This window comes from Centrocercus urophasianus, unplaced genomic scaffold (genome assembly GCF_019232065.1).
Source record: "Centrocercus urophasianus isolate 14NV4802_14NV808 unplaced genomic scaffold, USGS_Curo_1.0 seq_30, whole genome shotgun sequence".
NCBI lineage: Eukaryota > Metazoa > Chordata > Aves > Galliformes > Phasianidae > Centrocercus > Centrocercus urophasianus.
In genome coordinates this window covers 314969-335044 of record NW_024884867.1, presented here as the reverse complement: position 1 = coordinate 335044, position 20076 = coordinate 314969, and the positions used below count along the sequence as shown (strand labels likewise).

Sequence of the window (20076 nt, the reverse complement as noted above, 5' to 3'; positions counted from 1 at the left end):
GAAAGCATATTTTGTCTGGATGACTCAATTCAGACAGGATAGGCCAATCTTCTGCTGGTTGGAAATACAGTGCCTTCCTTGAACCAGAGAGAGCTGAAGTGGAAGCTGATCCTGAGCCAACCTCAGCTAAATCCAGTTAACCTGTTGTCTGGCACAGGAAAGGGATGGATAAAATTTGTCTGAACCTGACTAAGAACTCTTCAGAGCTCAGAAACATTGGGCTGGGGGTAGGTACAGGGATGATGCATGCTGTAGCTCGTGCAGTCACCCACACTAGCTACTTGGACACAATGTGGGAAAAGCAGGGCTCCAGTAGCCACATGCAGCTCTTGGTGTCATCCCACAGATAGTATAAAATCTAATAATTAATCATTTAATCTTCAAAACTTTGCTACAAGGCGACACCAGGCACTTGGCTTCTGAGGAAATGTCTTTCCCCCAGAAGAAGCAACTAGTCTAGATTAAGTCTTCATTTGCTAAAAAGCATGATGTTGTATGCAGGAAAGAACTACGTAGTCTTCTAGGAAAATGGTTATGCAGTGTTCCCAACAGCATTCTTCTGTATAAGTATCAGTGAAAACCAGGAGCAAAATAAGTGTAATGTTTACATGAGAAGCCTATTTTCCTTCCAGAAGGGCATGAGGAAAGACCAGGACCTGTCCCAGTCGCAGGTTCAGATGCTGGCCTTACAATGACTGGTGACCTGTCAGGTGAGAAGGAAGGAGCTGGTTATGGATGTGCCTTAGAGCTGAAGGCTGAAGAGCCAGCTGCAGGGCTTATAGTGAGTAATTGGCCCTATGGCCTCTGCGGTGGCATGGAGGCAGCAAACAGAGCAACAGGAGGGGGTCAAGACCACAGCTCTGGCTGCTTTGGGGCTCAGACATCAGTCTCCTGTGCTCTGTGAGAGCTGAGTTGCCTAAGAGCTCTCTACAAGCAACTTTTCCACCCCTGCTGATATTCCTCTGCTTACTGTGGGATGAGCTGCCCTGAGCCCCTTGTTGTATGACTGCAGCCTGCATGCAGGAGCAGGGCTGCCCTCATCCTCCTGCTTTGTGCCTCTAGTGACTCAACCTGTTGGGGTTGGCTCCTCTTGGGGCCCAGCCTTGCAGGCGTTGGTCCTTTGTTCCACCATTGGAACAAATGGTGGAACAAACGTGGGAGGAAAACCACCATTTTACAAATCTGGGATTGCTGTAGCTTCATCTGGTTTGGGAAATGTTTCTTTTTGCTGAGCATGAGAAAGATTTGTAGGAATCTTTTGTTTCAAAAATCAATTTTAGGCAAAGGGTAATTGCTTTTGACACAGAGTTAGTGCAGAGAAACAGCTCTCTTTAGAAGTATTTGCAAAAATAACTTGGAAAAAATCTCTGCTTTAACAAAAGAATGGATGTGGAGACCCTGAGTCAAAAGTGTTCATCTCTAACTATGAAGGACCTTGGAGTGAGTACTAGCACTACTGCCTTGGATGTGAGGTGCTGGACTCAGTGGCCCAGAAAGATTTGTCAACCAGCCTGGTACCTTGGTGAGAGCATCTCTTGGATGAAGAAGCCTCACACGCTCTGTCTGCATAGATTGAAGTAAAGAAGTGGGAGTATGTGCTGCTCCTGGCCTGCCAGAGGGGCTCCGGGATGCTGCCAGAGCTGTCAGCTGTGCCGCACAGCCTGGTTTGCTCCCAGAGGCACAAGGATGCACATCAGGCTCTCAGAGACACGTTTGCATAAACCGCAGGCGAACGCACTCATGTTTTAAAGAACCATATTAAAATATGCCACTAGATGGCCCCAGGAAGAAGCCCGTTGAGGCTGTGAGGCCCAAGGGACTGAGGGAGGGCAGCCTCCAGCAGGCACCTGGCCTTGCCTTGGGGCTGCAGCTCCTCTTATCTCTCTGTTTTGGGAAGGGCTGGGGCTGGCGCAGCCCAATTGCTGAAACACAAGCGGTGGGAAAGAACAAGAGGAAGGCTGAGGGCTCCCACACAGCCTTATCTCTTGCGGCACCTTCTGCTGGGCATTGCATCACAGGAGCATGCAGGTGTGGAGCCTGCCCAGAGGAGCGGTGCGAGCTCCTGTTGTAGCACCGTGTCCTATCTGGGCACCCATCGGAAAGGAATGACTGCCTGGTGATGCTGTCTCTGTGTCCTGTGTGGAGATAGCATTCCCAGGTGCCAAAGACCAAGGTAGGTTGGAGAACTAGCCAGGTTCCTTGGAGTTCTGGGTAAACTACAAGCAGCTCCCTCCATCCCAAACCAAACCAGCCAATGTGTGAAGTCCTGTATGAGGGTTAATGACGTGTGCAGCCTTGTGATGAATGGGCCCGTGGTGTCTGCTGGCCTGAATGATGGCACTTGGGCACAGGGCTGAGCTTCCGGGGATTATCTTGTGGCTGCTATGGCAAAGTAAGGTGTCTTTCCCTTCTGCCTTCTATGTTGTGCAGGGCTGTGTTGGAAGCTGGCCTTGCAGAGGGATGCAACACATCCTGTGTTCTGGCTAGTCCAACTGGAAGCAGGATCCCAGTTGATATTTAGGTCCCTGTATAATTCCAGGTCATTTCTAAGACAGAAAATGGCTTTTTCTGGGGTTAGGGAAGTGCCCTTGGCCCGTGCTTCAGTCCTGGGTCTCTGCAGACCAGGATGCTCTGAATGGCGACAATGGAGCCATTCTCTCTGGTGATGATGAGTTCTTGTGGAGGTTTTAATGAATGGAGATGCAGTGGTGATGGAGAGATAAAGAAAATCAGTAACCTGGGGAGGTGTAAAACAGGGAATGGGCCCTGCCATGGAGCATACTGCTGAGCCCAGCCTGATGGGCCTTTGGGAAGAGCTGGCTGCTGTATGCCTCACTTAAGAGGAAAAGCATGGGGAGGGAACATGCTGTTTCTTTGTCACAAGGCCAGCTTTATGGGACGTGCCGACACCGAAGTCTGCTTGAAAATGAGATCTTGGAGGCTTTGCAGTGCTGCAGGATGAGCGAGTGCTGCTGGGGAAGGCTGCAGGGCAGGCTCCCCTCAGGGCTGCTGGGGCTCCATCCCTGCCCGCACCTCGCTGCAGGCTGGGGAAGTACCTGCTCTTGCAGACAGGGAAGTTGCATCTTCTTCCCTCTGATATGGACTTCTCATGGGGCCCCGGGGAAGCTGCGCTACTCTTCCACGCCAGGTTTTGCCCCCCAAGGCAAACTGGTACGAATCCAAGGGTTTGTCTGGCTTCCTTTCTAGGTTTCCTCCCATGTTTAGTGGGTTTAATAACACCTAAGGGTGTCGGGGTTAATTACTCATTGGGTTTCAAGTGCTCTGAAAAAACCTGTAATCTATTGTTTGAGACTGCTGCCTCCTGTCTTCCAGAGAAATGACAAATGCGGAAAGACCAAGATCCCTTGAATTGACTTTCCTTGCTGAAAGACACACCATAAAGCCCTCGAAAGAACTTACGTGCTGTCTGCTGTGCCTGCCTGATGCCAGCAAAGAATAATGGTGCACAGGAGGGGGTAATGGTGCTTCTAAGAGTGGTTTGATTTATGAGTTGGTCAGAGAAAGAATGAGGGCTCCCCCACAAGACCTCTTGCTCTATAACACCAACCTGTCCTCAGACATAAACCACAGGACAAGCTGCTGTTTCACATGGGGCCATTAGCTGGCAGTGGAAAAACCCCAAGACAAAGTACAGGTCCTTTTAGGGTGAGATATATTGTTTTCCTCCTATGAAATTCCATCCTCTGTGTGAACCGCTGTGACTCACTCAGTTTGGGATGTTTTGGGGCAAATATCTCCTTTTTTTGCTCTCAGTATAACTGTGAGCTGAAATAACACTTGCTAGGAAAAGAGGCTCTGCGTAACCATGGATAAATTCAGCAAAGCATGGCCCAGAAAGAGATAGGCAAGCCTGAGATGCCTTCTTCTGTAGCCAGGAGCTTTTTACCAGATAATCTTCATCTTATTCCTATTGGCACTCAAATGCCAATACAAAGCTTTTGTTTTCATCTCAGTTTCTACAGACAATTCTTAAAAAAAAAAAAAAAAAAAAAAAGCAGATGTTCCTGGTATAAACTTCCTTTGTGACAAGTGAACCCTGATATTAGGCCCTTTGGGGCTGGAGAACCAAGGAAGCTGAAGTGTTTGGATTTTACTCCTTTAGTTCCATTGAACCACAGCAAGTAGCTGCCTAGTCAATCTTGCTGCTGTTGTGTTGATGGGAATGGAAAGGCACTGCCTGACACCTGCTGCGGATCTCAGCCAGGGTTTTTAACTGCAGTAGGAGGAAATTCTGGAAGGTGAAAGGCAGAAAAGTGCAGTAATTATTTCTGAGCATTCTGAGTTGAGCTGAACCTGCTCTACAGGATGCAGGTCCTGCTGTAGAACTTGAGCTCACACCACTGATTCGCTTCATGGGAGTAGACAAGCAAACCTATCAGTGCTCTGTTGAGAGGTTTTTGCTCACTAACCTTGTTAGGCTGGTTGCTGCTGATTCAGGTGCCTGTGGTGGTAGACTGGGATCCCTGTGTGGATGTGGGGAACTGAGCGTTCTGTGGTGAGCATGTTGGATGCAGGAGGGGCAAGTGGGCGTTCTGTGGGACTTTGGGGATGGAGAACTGCGTGCCTGGAGGAAACAGGGGTGGTGTTGCCTCAGATGGTTTCTTATGGCCTTATATTCTGTGTCATTCCCACCCTATAGAGTCAGTGTGAAAGCAATTGGACTCAGTGCCCAAGTCTCTGCTGGGAGCCTTTGGTTATATCACCGTGAGGTGGAGAGGAAACTCTTGCTAAGGTGGAAAATAATAAAATAGCCTGTAAATACAAGCTCAGCTGTACCAAAGGGCCCTGCTGCATGGCTGCTTGTGCAGCTGGTGCTGATGTTTCTTGTCTGGCTCAGCAGAGAGGGGAGGTATGGGGCAGGGGATGAAGAGGCCATGCTGGTGCTGCGTCTGGGCTGAAGGAGGGATGCCAACCCCTGCCAGCTGTGCTGCTCCCAAGCTGGTGTAGCATTGGCCCTGGTTCTAGAGGAGCTCTAATAGAGCTGCTCCCTTCCCATCGCCTTAACTGAGGGTAGTTTTTCCTGGATCACCCGTCTCTTCACAGATTGCTCACAGGGAAGGATGCAATCTCCACCTAATGCCACATACCCCTGTCCTCCTGAACTGCAACCTGAGGTCGAGGTAGGGGAGAAATGAGTCTTGTTTGCCCCCTTCTCCCTTGAAATGAATGTAGAAGGCCAGTCCGTGGGCTGGTTGTAAATCAGTATGCATGGGGAAGGTAATTTTCTGCAAGTGAAACCTGCCCTAACCAAGCCCTGAGGGAGGGAGGAGAACAGCAAGTGTCAAGGTGAGACGGAAGAGCAACAGAACAAGATTTAATTTCCTTCCCAATAATTTTCTCAAGCTGTATAAACTTTCCTTATTTAAAATAAATACTCCCTGAAAACACATTCTGTGTCAGTGGCCCTGTGAAAACACCCCCAGTCACAACCTGTGCCTGTCCTACGCTCGCAACCTCAGCCAAAAGCCAGCAGTTTTACATTTTGCTCTATTAACTCAAGCTGTAAATTTACTTGTGCAAGGTCTCCCAGGCTGTGGAATGAATTTAAGTAAACAGGGCGTACAATAATAGACTTGTGTTAGGGCAGGTTTTTCAAGTGGCCTGTAACTCTTAGAGAAAGTTCTTCTAAATCTCTCCCTGTTACACTGAAGAGTGTGTGAACCTGAATAGAAGGTGAAGGAAGACATAGGCAAGATCTTGCTGGTAACTATCTCTGGTATCCTGTCTTGAGATCCCATCTGTGATTCAGGAAAGAGGATCCAGCATTTGATAAAGAACTGTGAGATGATCTCTTGCCTGGCATTTTATCATATTTTGTTCAAGATTGCTGAAGTCATTCAGTGTGAGATGCTTATAAAGGCTCTGAGTTGTCCTACCAAGTCAGCTGAATGCTGACTCTAAAATCAGTTTTCCAAAGGGACTTTGAGGTTAACCCTGTGAATGCACCAGAAATCAGTTGCTGCTTTTGAGACTGTGGGATTGGTTCCTTGAGAGTTATTCTCTCAGGAAAAAAAGAAGTTGAGGAGTTGAGGTAGATGAAAAGCATTACTATTTTTCAGGCTTGTGGGCATCATTTCTTTGAAGCTCCCAAAGTTCTGCCTGCTCTCTGCTGTTTGGTTTTCTGCCCTATATTGCTATGGATTCTGAAAGGGTTCTGGGATGTTATGAGGTGTTCATGTTTCCTGCTGAGGCAGGAAATCATCTTGACTGGCTTACCTCAGATCTGTGTCCAATCTTCAGCTAACAGCGGGCTCAAGATGACCACATTCCTGAAGTCTATGAGTGAAGAAAGACTGACACCTATTTGCAAGCCCAACAATTTTCTTCCTTGATGCTTCTGCAGTGGATCACAGTTTGCTTGTTATCCTTTTTTTTTTTTTTTTCCTCCTCATGAACTTGTTGTTAAAATAGTTTGTACACCTGGTTGGTGTGCCTGAGCCTTCTTGTAAAAGATACTTGATCATTAGATAGAGTGGAAAGGACCTTCTGGCTTAACAGACAGCCCTTTCCTGAAAAAGAATGTTGTAAGCAATAACTTGGCACAGAAACCTTCAAATTAGGGGTTTCTCTGGACTCCCCTGGGTTTGGCTATGTTGTCTGGTTATTTAACCTCTCACCATCTGCCTCCTGTAAAAGCGCAGGCAAAGTGGTTCTGACTTCTTCCAAACTGCAGGAAAAATAAAAGCACAAACGCATCTTGAAGGCCCTTCTCCAGAACTTACTGAAACCAATGGAAAACTTCTGAATTTGGAGGATATTGGGTCGTTTCCAAAGCACAGAGGGCACTGCAGAGAAGCTGAGCTCAGTTTGCCTTAGATCTAAAAGGCGAGGGAAATTCTCAACTCCTCGGACTAGAAAGGGTCTCAGCAAAGCCTGGGTCTTAGTGTTGGAGTCAGTGACCCAGAATGGTAGGGGATGGGAGCCTCATCTAGTGGGGGTACTTGCAGTTTATGAACTGGGTATTTCCTCTGGCTGGTTTGGGAGTGACTAATGCTTTATGGCTCCTGCTTGCTGGCTTGGCCTCTACTGCAATACATTGATTTTCCCTCTTTGAAAAAAGTGTCTGGGCCCCAAACTGTTCTTTTCTCCAAATAGAACAGTGATGCTGCAACAGTTCTCCATTCCAGTGCTTTTGCAGTAGTCAGTCCCCCAAAAATACCAAGAGGTTCTTGTGGAACCCGATCGTCCTGGGCCTGTAGCGTCAGCATAAGAACAAATCTGTTCAGCTGAATGCAAAGTTTTATTAGGTAAAATGAAGTATTTGCCTTGGCATTCAGAGGCATGGAGATACTGCAGATGGAAAATTGCCAACTGGCTGATCGTTAGCTCCTGAATCATAATGTAAAAGTGTAGCACGAGCTCCTGGTTTTCCTTTCTTGTCAAACTTTACAACTGGATATTTTTTTTTTTTTTTTGAGGAGAAGGGAATTCTCATGGCTTTAAGCAAATCACAATCTGAGCCCAAGTGTGGGATGGCAAAGGCCTGGTGGATTGAATGTCCTGAATCAACTGGATACACAGATCTCATGCTGCGAGGATCATCCTTTCGATCAGATTCTTTTCCCTACTACTTTCTGGATTGTAAACTGAGATCAGTCATGGCAGGGTGGCCAACAGTTAATGGTGTGGGTGGTTAAGCCCTGAAGAGCAGATACATCCTGGTTGCCAGGCAGGGAGGGGAGGAGAGCCCACCTGCGGCCACCTGCCCATGAATCCGTTGGTGTTTGGATGGATGGACAGGTGAAGACCTCTGTAGAAAGCCTTGTCTGTAATGTGCTCCTACATGTGTTTCCAGCTGTCCCAATTAGTAAGGGCCTGCTTGATTACATCTGACTCTCATAGTCCTAGCTCCTGCTGCTAGGCTCAGACTTGTGTCCAGGGCAGGAAGATGCAGTTGGCCCATTTGCCATCTCTCCTGTCTGCTTGACCTTCATTGCTTCTGGACTGTGCTGCCAAGGTCATCGTTACCTTCAGGGTTCCCCAACTGGTCTTTCTGAGGACATTAGCCAACTGTTGCTCAACTCCTCTTGGGTACTAACGGTCCCTGCTGTGAGCTGATTTTCTTGCTGCTCTGTTCAAAGGTCCAGTGAAGCTGGGTTCTTATTATAGGCCCCTATGAAACCAAAGAAGATGCTGCTGCTGAGTGACTTGTCAGGTTTTCAAAGACTCCAGGCAAGTGGGTTGCCAGCTCTAATGTGAGAAAGCAAAGGCCTGAAATGTGAGGAACTGTTTCCCAGTCAGCTGTGGCAGCAAGAGGGGAAGTGGTGTGCACAGGAATGCCACAGCTCCCTGCTCATCCTTGTTGGTCTGTCAGGTGGAAAGCTCTTACCAGCTGCTGTGCTTGCATGTCAGACTGTCAATAAGCTCCTTTTGGAGGCCAGTTAAGGTTATGCCTCCCCCAGAAACTTCTGCTGTGGCTTCAAATACAGCTGTTAGTGCAAAATGATTCATGTCTGGAGGTGACATCATTGCAAAGGGTGAGACAACTATGAGCAAATGTTGGTACCCTACTGCATGTCCAAGTCTGCTAAACATGTTATTTTAAGGCAGAATGTTAAGAGCAACAAACTTGCAACACAATCCCTTTGGGCAGAGCCCTGGACCTGTGCATCTCTGCTGGAGCTAGCGTGGAATGCTGTGTGAATGTATGGGTTTATTTGCAAAGAGCTGATTTGCCTGATTAAGGTGGTGTGTGATGAACACAGCTGCTTCTTGATGCATGGCTTTTGACATGAGTAGCATTACACCAGGGGTGAAATTGGCCTTCCCTATATTGTTGCCAGTTGCAAAAATTTATCATCCACCTGTGCTCTGATTTACGTGAGTGTAAATCCCAAGTAACTCCATTAACATCAATAAAGCTGCTTGGAGAGATCCCTATCTGAATTGCGTTCTGAAGACTTCTCATGTTGCTGCTAGCTATGCAGGTGCAGGGATGTGGTTGGGTTCAGCTGGGAAACATGATGCCATCCAAGTGTGTGTCTAGCATGCAAACAAGAAAATGCTGAGCTGAAACCACAACACTCATTTAAAGGGATGCTGCCAAGCTTCTAACAAGAGTTTTCTCTTTGCCATCTTAAAACGTTCATACAGGGAGGAACTTCTGATGGTTGTTTCTCTGGTCCTTGGAGGGGGAGAAAAGGTCTTGTTCCTCCGTGGTGGAAGGGACGATGCAGAGAGGAAGGTGTGTTAGTGGAATTGGTTATTCTGTTGCGGAGAAAGGAAAAGTCCAAACTGTTGCAGAGAGAGCAACTTAGCTCTTAGTTAAGCTCTCCTCCCAGCTGGTGTCTCTGACCTCAAACATCTGGGGCTAGTAGCTCTCATGAATTGCTCATCATGCTACTAGACTAACATATATGTTTCATAGACACACTGAGAGCCTCGTCAGAATCCTTGTGACTGAAATCTCTTGGTACGGAGGTCTGGGGATTTGAGAATCTGTTGGCAATCAAGATGCAAAACCTTATCAATTGGTTTTGGTTTTGGAGTGTGGAATGCAGCTCTGCTGGCTCTGGTGGGATTTCTGCTGACTTTAGCAGAAATTGAAGGGTTGGCAACGCAGCCTTCAAGGTCAGTGTTCATTTCTGGAAATATGTTTGTATTTTGGGGACACATGTGTGAGGGAGAAGAAAGGGACTGTTGGCCAAATTTCGTGTACATTTTTCAGTACATAAGAGTGATTTGAATCTTTGGAGTGAAAGTGCACTTGCAGCATACTTTTTGCTCTCCATCACTGGCCAGGAAGAGTGGCAATGCTCTTCTGAATGCTCTCTGATGATGGTCTGGGGAGGAGGAAGGGAGTGGCCAGACTGTGAAATGGTGCATCTGTGCCACTGGGGCCGTGGGTGCTCATGAGCATTACTGCTTCAGTGCAGTCCAGCTGTGTCCTACAGGTCTCTCCTTGGTTGCATTCAGACATCTGGAAAATGAGCATAGTAGCATGGATTACATCGCTCCATCTTTTACTACTTTTTGATTTGATAATAGCGTGTCCTTTTGAGCTGGAAATAAAACAAAGCAAAGGATAAAGTGCTGCATCTCAGCCTCCAAATCAAATCATGCTCCTCCCAAAAGCCTTCTGCCCGTAGACAACTGTTTGTCTGTCTTTGTGTGTGCTTTTAGGTTGGAAACTTTGGAGTCTGCAAACATTGAGTGCTCTGAGGGTTGGAGTACAGCTGTTTGGATCTGTTTGGACTCATCTACTTCCCAGCCCCCCAAACAACCAGCACAAATGTTGCAGTTCAGGTGCATATGCTTGATTTTCATGAGCAAATTTCCCACCTGGTCTGCATGTCCCATGGCAGACCAGCACTGTAGGTCTCCAGTGGGTATTCTGGTTGGTTTTCCCACAAGCTAATGCAAACTACCATGGGAGATGGAAGGTGGGCAGGAGTCTGGCATGCAGAGCAAAATGGAGGCCTGGCCAGAAGCTTGTCTGCAACTTCATTTTTTTTTTTTTTTTTTTGTGCCAAAGCCTTTTGTCTCCATGTTTTTTGGTTTGGGGGAATGCATTGAAGATAACTTTCCATAGGGTAGAGGCAGAGCGGCTGCACTGGTGGGTATGTCACCTCCAAAGTGTGTGGAGGGGACCACTAAGATGAAGAATTCCTTTCCAGCCCTGGTGCTCCTGTGGGTAAATGTGGGTTTGCTAAAAATAGCTGCCTTGTGCTGACTGAAAATTGGATGCCCCAGGCGACTTACTCTGCTCTGCTCCCCTCCTTCTTTCCCTGCTTTTGAAGTTGAATGCTTATGGATGTTTTTTAGCTTATCGCAAACCCATCACAACTGGCAGTACTCCACTGTTCCAAGGTTGAGGGTTTTCTTTCTCAGCCTCCACCCATGCATTTACTTCTCAGGGAGAGATCACGTGAAATCCTCTGCCTGCCTTGAAGAGAGGATTGTCACTTCTCCATAGCTTAAAGCTCATGCTTAGCATTTCTTTCTCTGAGAAAATTTCCCACCTTCTTAAGGACCTCAGATACTGACTGTGCCCTTGATCTCTGCAGCTCCTTCCCCATGACAGACGGGTTCCTGTGGCCTTTGGTCTCCCTACCGAACCCTTAGGCTTCTCCTGGGGGGCTGGATGGGCTTGTGAAGAGGAGGGTGTTTCCAAGAGTCCTTCTGTTTTAGGCATTTCTCTCCCGAAGATCACAGAGAGAGATTTGATGTCAACACCTGTTGAGTTTTAAAGAGCTGTTGCGCCATCATCATCAGTAGCTGAAGGGGTCCCATGCTGACCTCTCTGCCTAGGGCTGTGCTGGGAATACAGAACTGGCTGAGGAATAGCCTGGCAAAAGGAAACGGTGCTTACAAAGTGGGGTTCAGCCCACAGGAGAACTGGACAAGCCCAAGGCTGGTATGGAAGCTGTGGGTGCTGTGGGGTGGGCAGCAATCCAGCTGGTGTTGCTACCAAGAAAATGTAGGTGGAATAACTCAGCTTCAGCAGATAGGTCTGTGCTGAAACATCTGAGTTGGAGGCACATGGGAGCTCTGAAAGACTGCAACCACAGACAGCTGGAGGCTGGGAAAACGTTGGGAAAGATGTGTGGGCCCCAGCATAGCCCCTGGGTGTGGGATATTGCCCTGGCTGGAGTGGGATGCTTGTCTTTATGGACCTTCAGTCTGATTGTTACAGCTGTGCTTAAGGGGTCTGGCTGATAGGTTGTAATTCAGGGAGTCAAAGGCACTGGTTTTGGCATAGGTGTTTGCTTCCAGGTGGATTACAGTGAGGTCTGAAGTGGTGTGGAGCTCACCAGCTGGCTGCGTGCAGCTCCATGGATGTAAGCTGTGTGCAGGAGCTGAGATGTAGCCTGAAAACAACTGGAGTGATCTATGATCTTCCTACTGGCGGATCACTAGCCAGTGCCCAAGGTGTTGGCCAGCAGATCTATATTAGCCCTCACTTATAGGGGAGTAAGCAAAGAAAAGCACCACAGGTAGGCAGAACAATCATGGATTTACCTTTCAAAGCAAATTTTGCTGAATAATTTGTGTGGATGTGCAACTTGTCTGCTGAGCACCCTGTACTGGTACACATGAACTCTGCTGGAGGTGCTGAATGGGAAGGAGACACTTCCCTGGAGAGAGGAATGGGATTTTTCATTACTGGCATCCTGAACCAAATGGGCAGGTTTGATGCTGCTGGCCTCTGCATACAGGGAAATACAAGGGATCTTAATCTTGCTCCTACCATGGGAGACAGGCAGCAGAGAAGTAGATGTGTGCAAGGAGGTCCCTCAGTGCACTTATTACCTAAAGGAGCTTTTCTTTTTCTTGTTGAATCCAATGGAATGCTGTGGGGTAGGAGAGGTGGGTAAATTCAAGTAGCATTTGGCTTTCTTTTCCACTTCGAAAATGAAAAGGAAAGACACTAGGGTGAAAAACGTTCTTGGTCAAGAAAGAAACCTGTATGATTTCAGAAATCACAGAAAGGAATTGGGTAGAATAGGCAGGGAAAAGGTGAAGGCAGAGCTAGCACGGGTATGATGAGATGCAGGATATGATCAGCACTTCATTCACACACCTTATAGGGAAGGGGCATCCTTGCAGTGTGAACCATGCCTACCGAGATGTGGAATAAAAGCACAGCAAGAGGGATGTGCAGGAGGAGGCAAATCTAATCTAACATATTTTCAATGCTTTGCAATCATTCATGTCACTTCAGATGTGTATCTGCAGATTGCAGATGGCTTAGCCAGCTGTGCCAGCCCCCATTACTATGTCTATGTGCTCAGCATTCCTGTTAGAGGTAGGTGATGTCATGGTGTAAGACTCCTTTGTCCAGGGAAACAGCAAAGACTCCATCTTTCCTTGAGTGCCATCAATGTGAGCTCTTAACGAGACAGTCAAATTCTCAAATCTGTGTTCTGAAACGTCTTCCTAAGAGCTTTGCTCTCCAGGTCAAGCTCACAGATAACATCAGTGCTTATAGTTGAGGAAAGAATGTGTTTGGTGGATGGTACACTGCTAACAAGACAGATAAATAATAGCAATCCATGTAGACAGAGGTAATTAAAGTGACAGCCACACTGACAAATAGCTGAGTAAATAGACGGGGCGATTTGCTAATGAAATGAGTATAAATGGATATATGGACACATAAGATGAGGAAAATGACAGAAATATGAATTTGGCGTATTCCCAAAAGGTGCTCTCAGGGCTGCTGTGTATGCTGTGTAGTGTTTGTTAAACAAGGCTTCATGTCCTAAATCACAAGGTGGTTGCTGATTTCAAGAGCTGTTTTTTTTTCCTGTGGCTAGATGCAGGATTGTTCCATAGCTGGGAGTTATGGAAAGCACAAAACACCGCCCCTCCAAGAAGAAAAAAAGGACTACCAGTCAATTCCAGTGCTGCGTCAGGGCATATTGGCTGGAGAGACAAGGACCTTCAGGGCAAGGAGATGTGTAAGTAAAGTAAGTAAAGTAAGTAAAGAAAGGAAAACTCTAGGAAATTACCCTCCTGTGCTTCAGTCCTGTACTGCCTTACTGCAAGGCCAGTTCAGCAGTGTTGAAAATGGGTTGAAGTGGAAGTGTGGGAAGGCAAGGCCAGGACACTCTTATGGTCAAGTTTTTTACCCCCTGCAAGTCCCAAAATGATGCTGAAGTAGAAAGACAACCCTAAAGATGGTGCCATCAACTACGTAAGGGTGAGAAATTGGTGTACCTCATCCTCTCAGTAGCCCTAGCAAGGGCAGATTGCGTTGCTTTGCCTTTAGGACCAGTGCAAGAATGACTTATGCTCGCTCCTTAGACAAGTGGGAATTTATTTCATATAATGGATTATACACAGCCTGGCTGATAACTGGATTGCCTGCCTTGTCTTTTTTTTCCACCTGGGCTATCTGCTGAGAAATGTCTGAGTCTGCTCTGGATTTCTGAGTCTGAGCAATATTGGCTGTGTTTGGAGTAGGTTGTGGATGCTCATGATCCAGTTGTCATAAACAAAATGCTTGTCAAAGGCAGTGGCTAACAGAGTGATATTGATGTTTATCTTGTTCAAGCAGACTACTGCTTTCCAAAAAGTCACCTTTGCAGCCTGTAAATACTCCACATGTAAGGCCAACTATTTGTACCCAGAGTGACTTTGCACATCCAGCTGCTTGTAGGGGAGAAGAAAACAGGAAAATCAAAATGGTGCCATTTTATAATTGGAGCTAGCTGTGCTTTTTATGACTCAATGGAACATGAGCACAGAGCTGTTTGCTGAGCAGTGTTTAAACTCCATGAGCTTCAGGTAGGGAAAAATAATCCTTTAATATTGAAATCAGGTGAGACTTTTCTACAAATAGGTTACGGGACACGTTTAGAGGGTGCACATTAATCTTCATAAAGTTTGTGTCCTGGAAATTGAGGTGAACAAAGGTGCAGGGAAGTACAGGAGTGGGAGGAGATGAGGCAGCAAGCAGCTCCAGCTCAGTAGCACATGTGCCCTGCCTCTTTGTGCATCTCCCAGCATGAAAAGCGGCGCCTGTTGGGACTTGAACTTGAGTTTTATAAAGGGCAAGATGGAGGACGCAGGAGAAGTAGGCAAGATAACTTCCCTGGAGGTAGCACTTCTGCTTAGAGTACTCGTTGTTTTGGTGTGCTCTGCCCTCCTTGAGATTAGTTAATTTACAATGGTGGTGAGGCTTTTGAGGTCTGTATGGTGCTACAAGCCACATGTCACAGGGCAGGCAGGTAAAGAGCATTTCAAACTGTTCTGAAGATGGAGGTCTGTATGGTTGTTTGCATTTTCAGAGAGGAAAATAGCAGCAGGTGTACAACATCCTCTGCTCACTTGAAAGCTTTGTACCAGGACAGCCCTGCACACAGTAGGGTGGCTGAGGCTCAATGATCTTGAAGGTCCTTTCCAACCTAAGCCATTCTGTGATTCCAGGATTCTATGGCTTCCATCCCAGCTGTGCCCCAGTGCAGTTCTTGTGACAGGGATGCCTCAGCTGGCATGCCAGCCTCACACACTGAGTACTGCTGTTTGCAGAGAGCAAAGGATGAAGCAAGGGAATGTGTAATAATGTCATGAAGTGTCAGGTAGACGCTGAAGCTGCAGTGGGGTTTTTCAGAACATCTGTATTGCTAGCGCTGAAAGAGCTAATGTTCTTGGAACTGTGGAAAACTCCTTTTTCCCGCAGTGGCTGGATCTCTGGGCCATGCTGCATTGTTGTGTAATAGTGCAATAGGATTTGCTTCCTTCCTGTTAGTGCCCTTTCCAAAATTCTGCTAATGCTGGTGCATGGAGAAAAATACATGATTGAAGGTATGTACAGTGTGTGCCACAAATAACATGGGGCTTGCTAACTGTCTGAACATGGACTTTAGGAGTCTAATCCGTGCATAAGGTGTAACGCAATAAAGCACTCCAATTACAAAACAGACTGGCATGCGCATGTCTCTTCCTGACCTTAGCCAAAATTTGCCTGCTGAGTTGGCAGAGTCTGCTTTATTTTAGAGTAATGCTGAGAGCAGCAGCAAAATGCTTGGTTCTCCAACTGACCATAAAGCAACCAATAAAAAGTCCAGAATGCACGTTCTATCTTCAGGGATACATCCTGAGATGGATCTGATGCAAACTGTCCTGACTTCTTGGTCTTACGACTTTCTGGTGCTGCTGAAGAGCAATGTGTTTTGTGCCAAGCACAGTCAAAGCACAACCTATGCCCCCAAATCCTGCTGCTTTCATGTCAGAGCATGGCTCATCTTTGTAGAATTTGATGCTCAAATCAGTGAATGCAGGATATTAAACTGCTGTCAGCTTGCTTCTCAATGAAAATGGAGTTGCTTAGCCTCTTGCTTTTAGATGTGCTTATTTTAAATGTAATATTGGCTGTGATGTGTTCTGGTAAAGAAGTTTATGTCAGCTTAAGAGCTCTCTGTAAAGGTTGAATTATGGGGAATGTAGTGTTTCACCTCTATTAAATATTCCTCTTTGTTGCTTTAGAATATATTTAAAAGTCACCGGATTGGCTGAATCAGGTGTGCTTCATGGCAAAGTATTTTACCTCTAAGCAATGGGGGATGTTCCCTTCTCCAGAGGACACAGAACCCTGACAGATGATCAGCTCTGGCAGACTCGTGTCTCTGTCTGGCACTGCAGGGCCATAAATGATAACCCTTCCCATTGGAATGGGTTTCTCCGTTGTGAAGAGGAGGAAGGGCTAAGATTCAGACCCGGTAGGAAATGTGACTGGAGTGGTGCAGAGTCCACGTCTGTGGCTGTGCAATGGGCAAAGGAAAGTGAGGATTCCTGCCAAATACTCCTAGCTGTCCCAGACCATGAGAACAAGCTGCTGGCCTTCTTGTACAGGCTTGTTCTGAGTCCCTGGTGGCACAGCTGCATCTGCTTTGTGGCTGCTGGTGCTGGGAAGCTTCTGCTCCTCTGAACATGGATCCCAGGGGAAAATGGATCGGGACTGAAAATGAGCAAGTGAGTTGGTATTAAATCTAGGATCTCATTGCATTTTCCTTAGAGCTAAAGCAATTAGCTCAGATGTGGAGCTTCGGATGAGATCAGATTTTCTTTGGAGTTGTTAAGGTGTATGGTAGGCTATTTTCACAGCGGGGCCTGGGTGACATCCCAGCCTTCCTGCAGGTTGGTAGAAAGTTTTCATTGCATGGGCTCCGTTTCAGCCTGAAAGGAGCACTTTCTCAGAGTGCTGGTTTAAAATGCAGCAGCACTGGCACTAGGGTTCACCTGTGAGAGATGTGAGCTGTGGCTATGTTCTCCATCAATGGCAGCTTGTTACTGTTTTATTGTCAAAGACAGGGATGGATAACACTGTGAATGGGTAACTGTTGTGAAGTTGTCAGGTCTTAGCAAAAACCAGTAGTTAGGTTCTTCAGTCGAGAAAAAAATATTTGAAGTTCTAACCCAAGCTCTCTTTCAGGTAATTTTTGCTTTAAAATGCAGAGCCCAACACTACAGTGTAGGGAGATCCCAGGTATTTATACATACTGGGGAAAGATCTCCTTGGGAGCAGCCCTGCAGAGAGGGTCTTAGGGGTCCTGGTGGACGAGAAGCTGGCCATGAGGCAGCAGTGTGCGCCTGCAGCCTGGAAGACCAGCTGTGTTCTGGGCTGCATGAAAAAGGGGCGACCAGCAGGGACAGGGAGGTGATCGTCCCCCTCTGCTCAGCTCTTGTGAGGCCCCATCTGCAGCGCTGCATCCAGGCCTGGGGCCCCCAGCACAGGAAGGACGTGGAGCTCTTAGAGTGGGTCCAGAGGAGGGCACTGAGATGAGCAGAGGGCTGGAGCAGCTCTGCTATGAGCTCTGGGGAGAACTCATTGCTGCCTTCCAATACTTGAAGGGAGCATATAAACAGGAAGGGGAACAGCTGTTTGTGAGGGTGGACAGTGATAGGACAAGGGGGAATGGTTTGAAACTGAGACAGGGGAGGTTTAGGTTGGATATTAGGAGGAAGTTTTTCACCCAGAGGGTGGTGAAGCACTGGAACAGGTTGCCAAGGAGGCTGTGGATGCCCCATCCCTGCAGGCATTCAAGGCCAGGCTGGATGTGGCTCTGGGCAGCCTGGGCTGCTGGTTGGTGACCTGCACACAGCAGGAGGTTGGAACCAGATGATTGTTGTGGTGCTTTTCAACCCGGGCCATTCTACAATTCTATGATTCTATAATGTGGAGGCTTTTCAGGGCACCCTGCATATCCTTGGCACTACAGGGAAAAGAAAGATCTGGTCATGTCCCACCTGTCTGCAACTGCTGAACTATTCTCTTCTAGGTGATGAGAAAACAGTAAGACTCAAGGCTCCACTGTCTTTGCCAGGTATATCGTGTCCATCTGTCTTCCGCAAAATGCTCTGGAGTTTAATCTCACAGTTCATCTCAGCACCCATCATTCCTTACAAAAGATGTAGCTACAGATTCAGTGGCAGATGATGGGAAACAGAGGAGTGCTCTGCACCTGAGTGACTTCTAGTTGAACGTACCTTTAGCGCTGGGGATTATTGCTCCTATGTTGCAAATCAGTCATTAATCATGAAGCTTTGCACATAGGTGGCACTCACCTGGAAATTCTTCCTGACTCCAAACTCATTTCTGTGGCACTTTTGGTTCTTTTGATATTTCCTGGCACTAAAACGTGCCTGGCAAGTGCACAGAAATAGACAGAACAGTCTTTAAGAAAACGTGGATTCAAGTGATGGTTTCAGCCTGTGTAGTTACGTGCTGGGACAAAATGCAAAGGAGAGAGCTGTGCCATGACTGAACTCGTTGCGCTGTTACTGCTTTGAAGATATCTGCAGTACATATCTAGGGAGTTGGGGATAGAATCCATTTTCTAGGAACTCCATAAGTAGTTGGAAGTGTTCAGCAGATGGTATGGCTTATGACAAGATGCTGACACTCAAGATCCCTACAGTGTTACGGGAAGCTGGAATTTTAAATTGCATGGCCATTAAGAAGTCCATAACGTGAAATTCCTATCCTGCTGATCAAGAAACCTAGAAATACAGCTGAGCTGACAATGTCACTAGCTCCTGGTAAGTTGTCACTTTCTCATAGCAGACTTCTCCACCGCTGCCAATGGGAAACAAGGATTCTCACTTTGCCTTAGTTTCCTGGTGTATGGAATGCTTATAGCTCATCTAGAGGGATCAGGAGATATGATTAGTGTTAATGAAACTCTTGGAGATTGTGGAAAGAAAAAAAAAAGAAATTGTGCCAGGGCACTGACAATATTTACACAACATCTGAAGGCTGCTTGTGTTGGACATTATTGTAAGGAAATGAATGGGTGCCAGAAGTTAAGCAACTGTTAAATGCATCCTTCTGGCTCATCACTGCCATCCATGAGTCCTGTGGGAACGCGTAGTCCTCTGTACTTACAAATAGTGTTCTTGCTGGTTATCATCCAAAGCTTTCTGAGGGGGAGACAACCTCTCACTTGCCCAGCTGAGTTTGGTTTGGTGAACAGCTGCTCCTCTGCAAGGGGATAACAGATCCCCAGGGAAGCAAGAATATCTGAGGACTGCAAAAGTATTTCAAATTCACAGGCCTATTTCTTGCCTTGATCTCAACTTTCTGTTCTTTGCTTCTCCCTCTACTTCTGCACTGTAGTGTGTGGGATAGTGAAGGTTTAAAGACTCCTCCAAAACAAGCTTGAATGGCTTCCTTTCAACATGGAGACAGTATCTTCTCCATTCCCATGGTCTGATTGCCTAGAGGGAGGCCATCTCTTCCTCCATAGTATTAAGTTTAAACAACAAAGGCTACCACAATCCTCCTTTAAAAGATAAGATTTAAAGACTACTCAAGGTTACCAGCAGAATACTAGAGCTATTTCCTGCATGTGGAAATGAGTCCTTGGATTCATCAGCCCCATAGGATATCTAACAGTCCATTTTTGAGCTGCGCACAACATGCCAGGTGTGGAATAAGGAACATCTTGGGGATGCTGAGGAAGGATGTCTTACATATTAACTGAGCCTTTTGGGTCTGAGCGTGGATTTCCATCTTGGCCAAATATACCTATTGCAGATGGTGGGCTTTATCATTCTGGAAGTCTTCTCTCCTTGATGTGGGAGCCTGTGCTGTGGGACCACCTTCGTCATGGGGAGGATGCTCTTCCAGGGAGAGTGGTTGATGATCTAGGATCCTCAGGAAAATTACACCCAGGATATGTGCTTCTTGCTTCTTGTGCATGGATTGTCCAGAATTTCAGCTGTTTCTTGCACTATTACCGTGCTCACTACTTCTTGCCAGAATCTGATACCCATGCTCCACACTGGTTGTTTATTGGTGACTCCATTCTTTCATGCAGTTGCGTATTCAGGGTGACTTTCAGAGAATCACAGAATCATAGAATCATATTATTACCAGGTTGGAAAAGACCTACAAGATCATCTAGTCCAACCGTCCTCCCATTACCATCACGACCACAAGCATTAACCCAGATCTCACAGCTCCTCGTCCAAACGCCGCTTGAACACTGCCAGCGACAGCGACTCCACCACCTCCCTGGGCAGCCATTCCAGTGCCTGACCAATCTCTGAGAGAAAAACTTCTTCCTTATGTCCAATCTAAATCTCCTGTGGTACAACTTGTGGTCA

General features: G+C 46.8%; 1 protein-coding gene across 1 annotated transcript in view; it reads left to right on the top strand.

Annotated features, from left to right (window-relative positions):
• Window positions 1-20076, top strand: part of TBX3 (T-box transcription factor 3) — a 146653-nt gene that overhangs the window by 24920 nt on the left and 101657 nt on the right. Inside the window, exon 5 of the mRNA XM_042828961.1 lies at window positions 2703-2745. Within this exon, the coding sequence (XP_042684895.1) occupies window positions 2703-2745 (43 nt within the window). The remainder of the gene's footprint in view (window positions 1-2702; window positions 2746-20076) is intronic.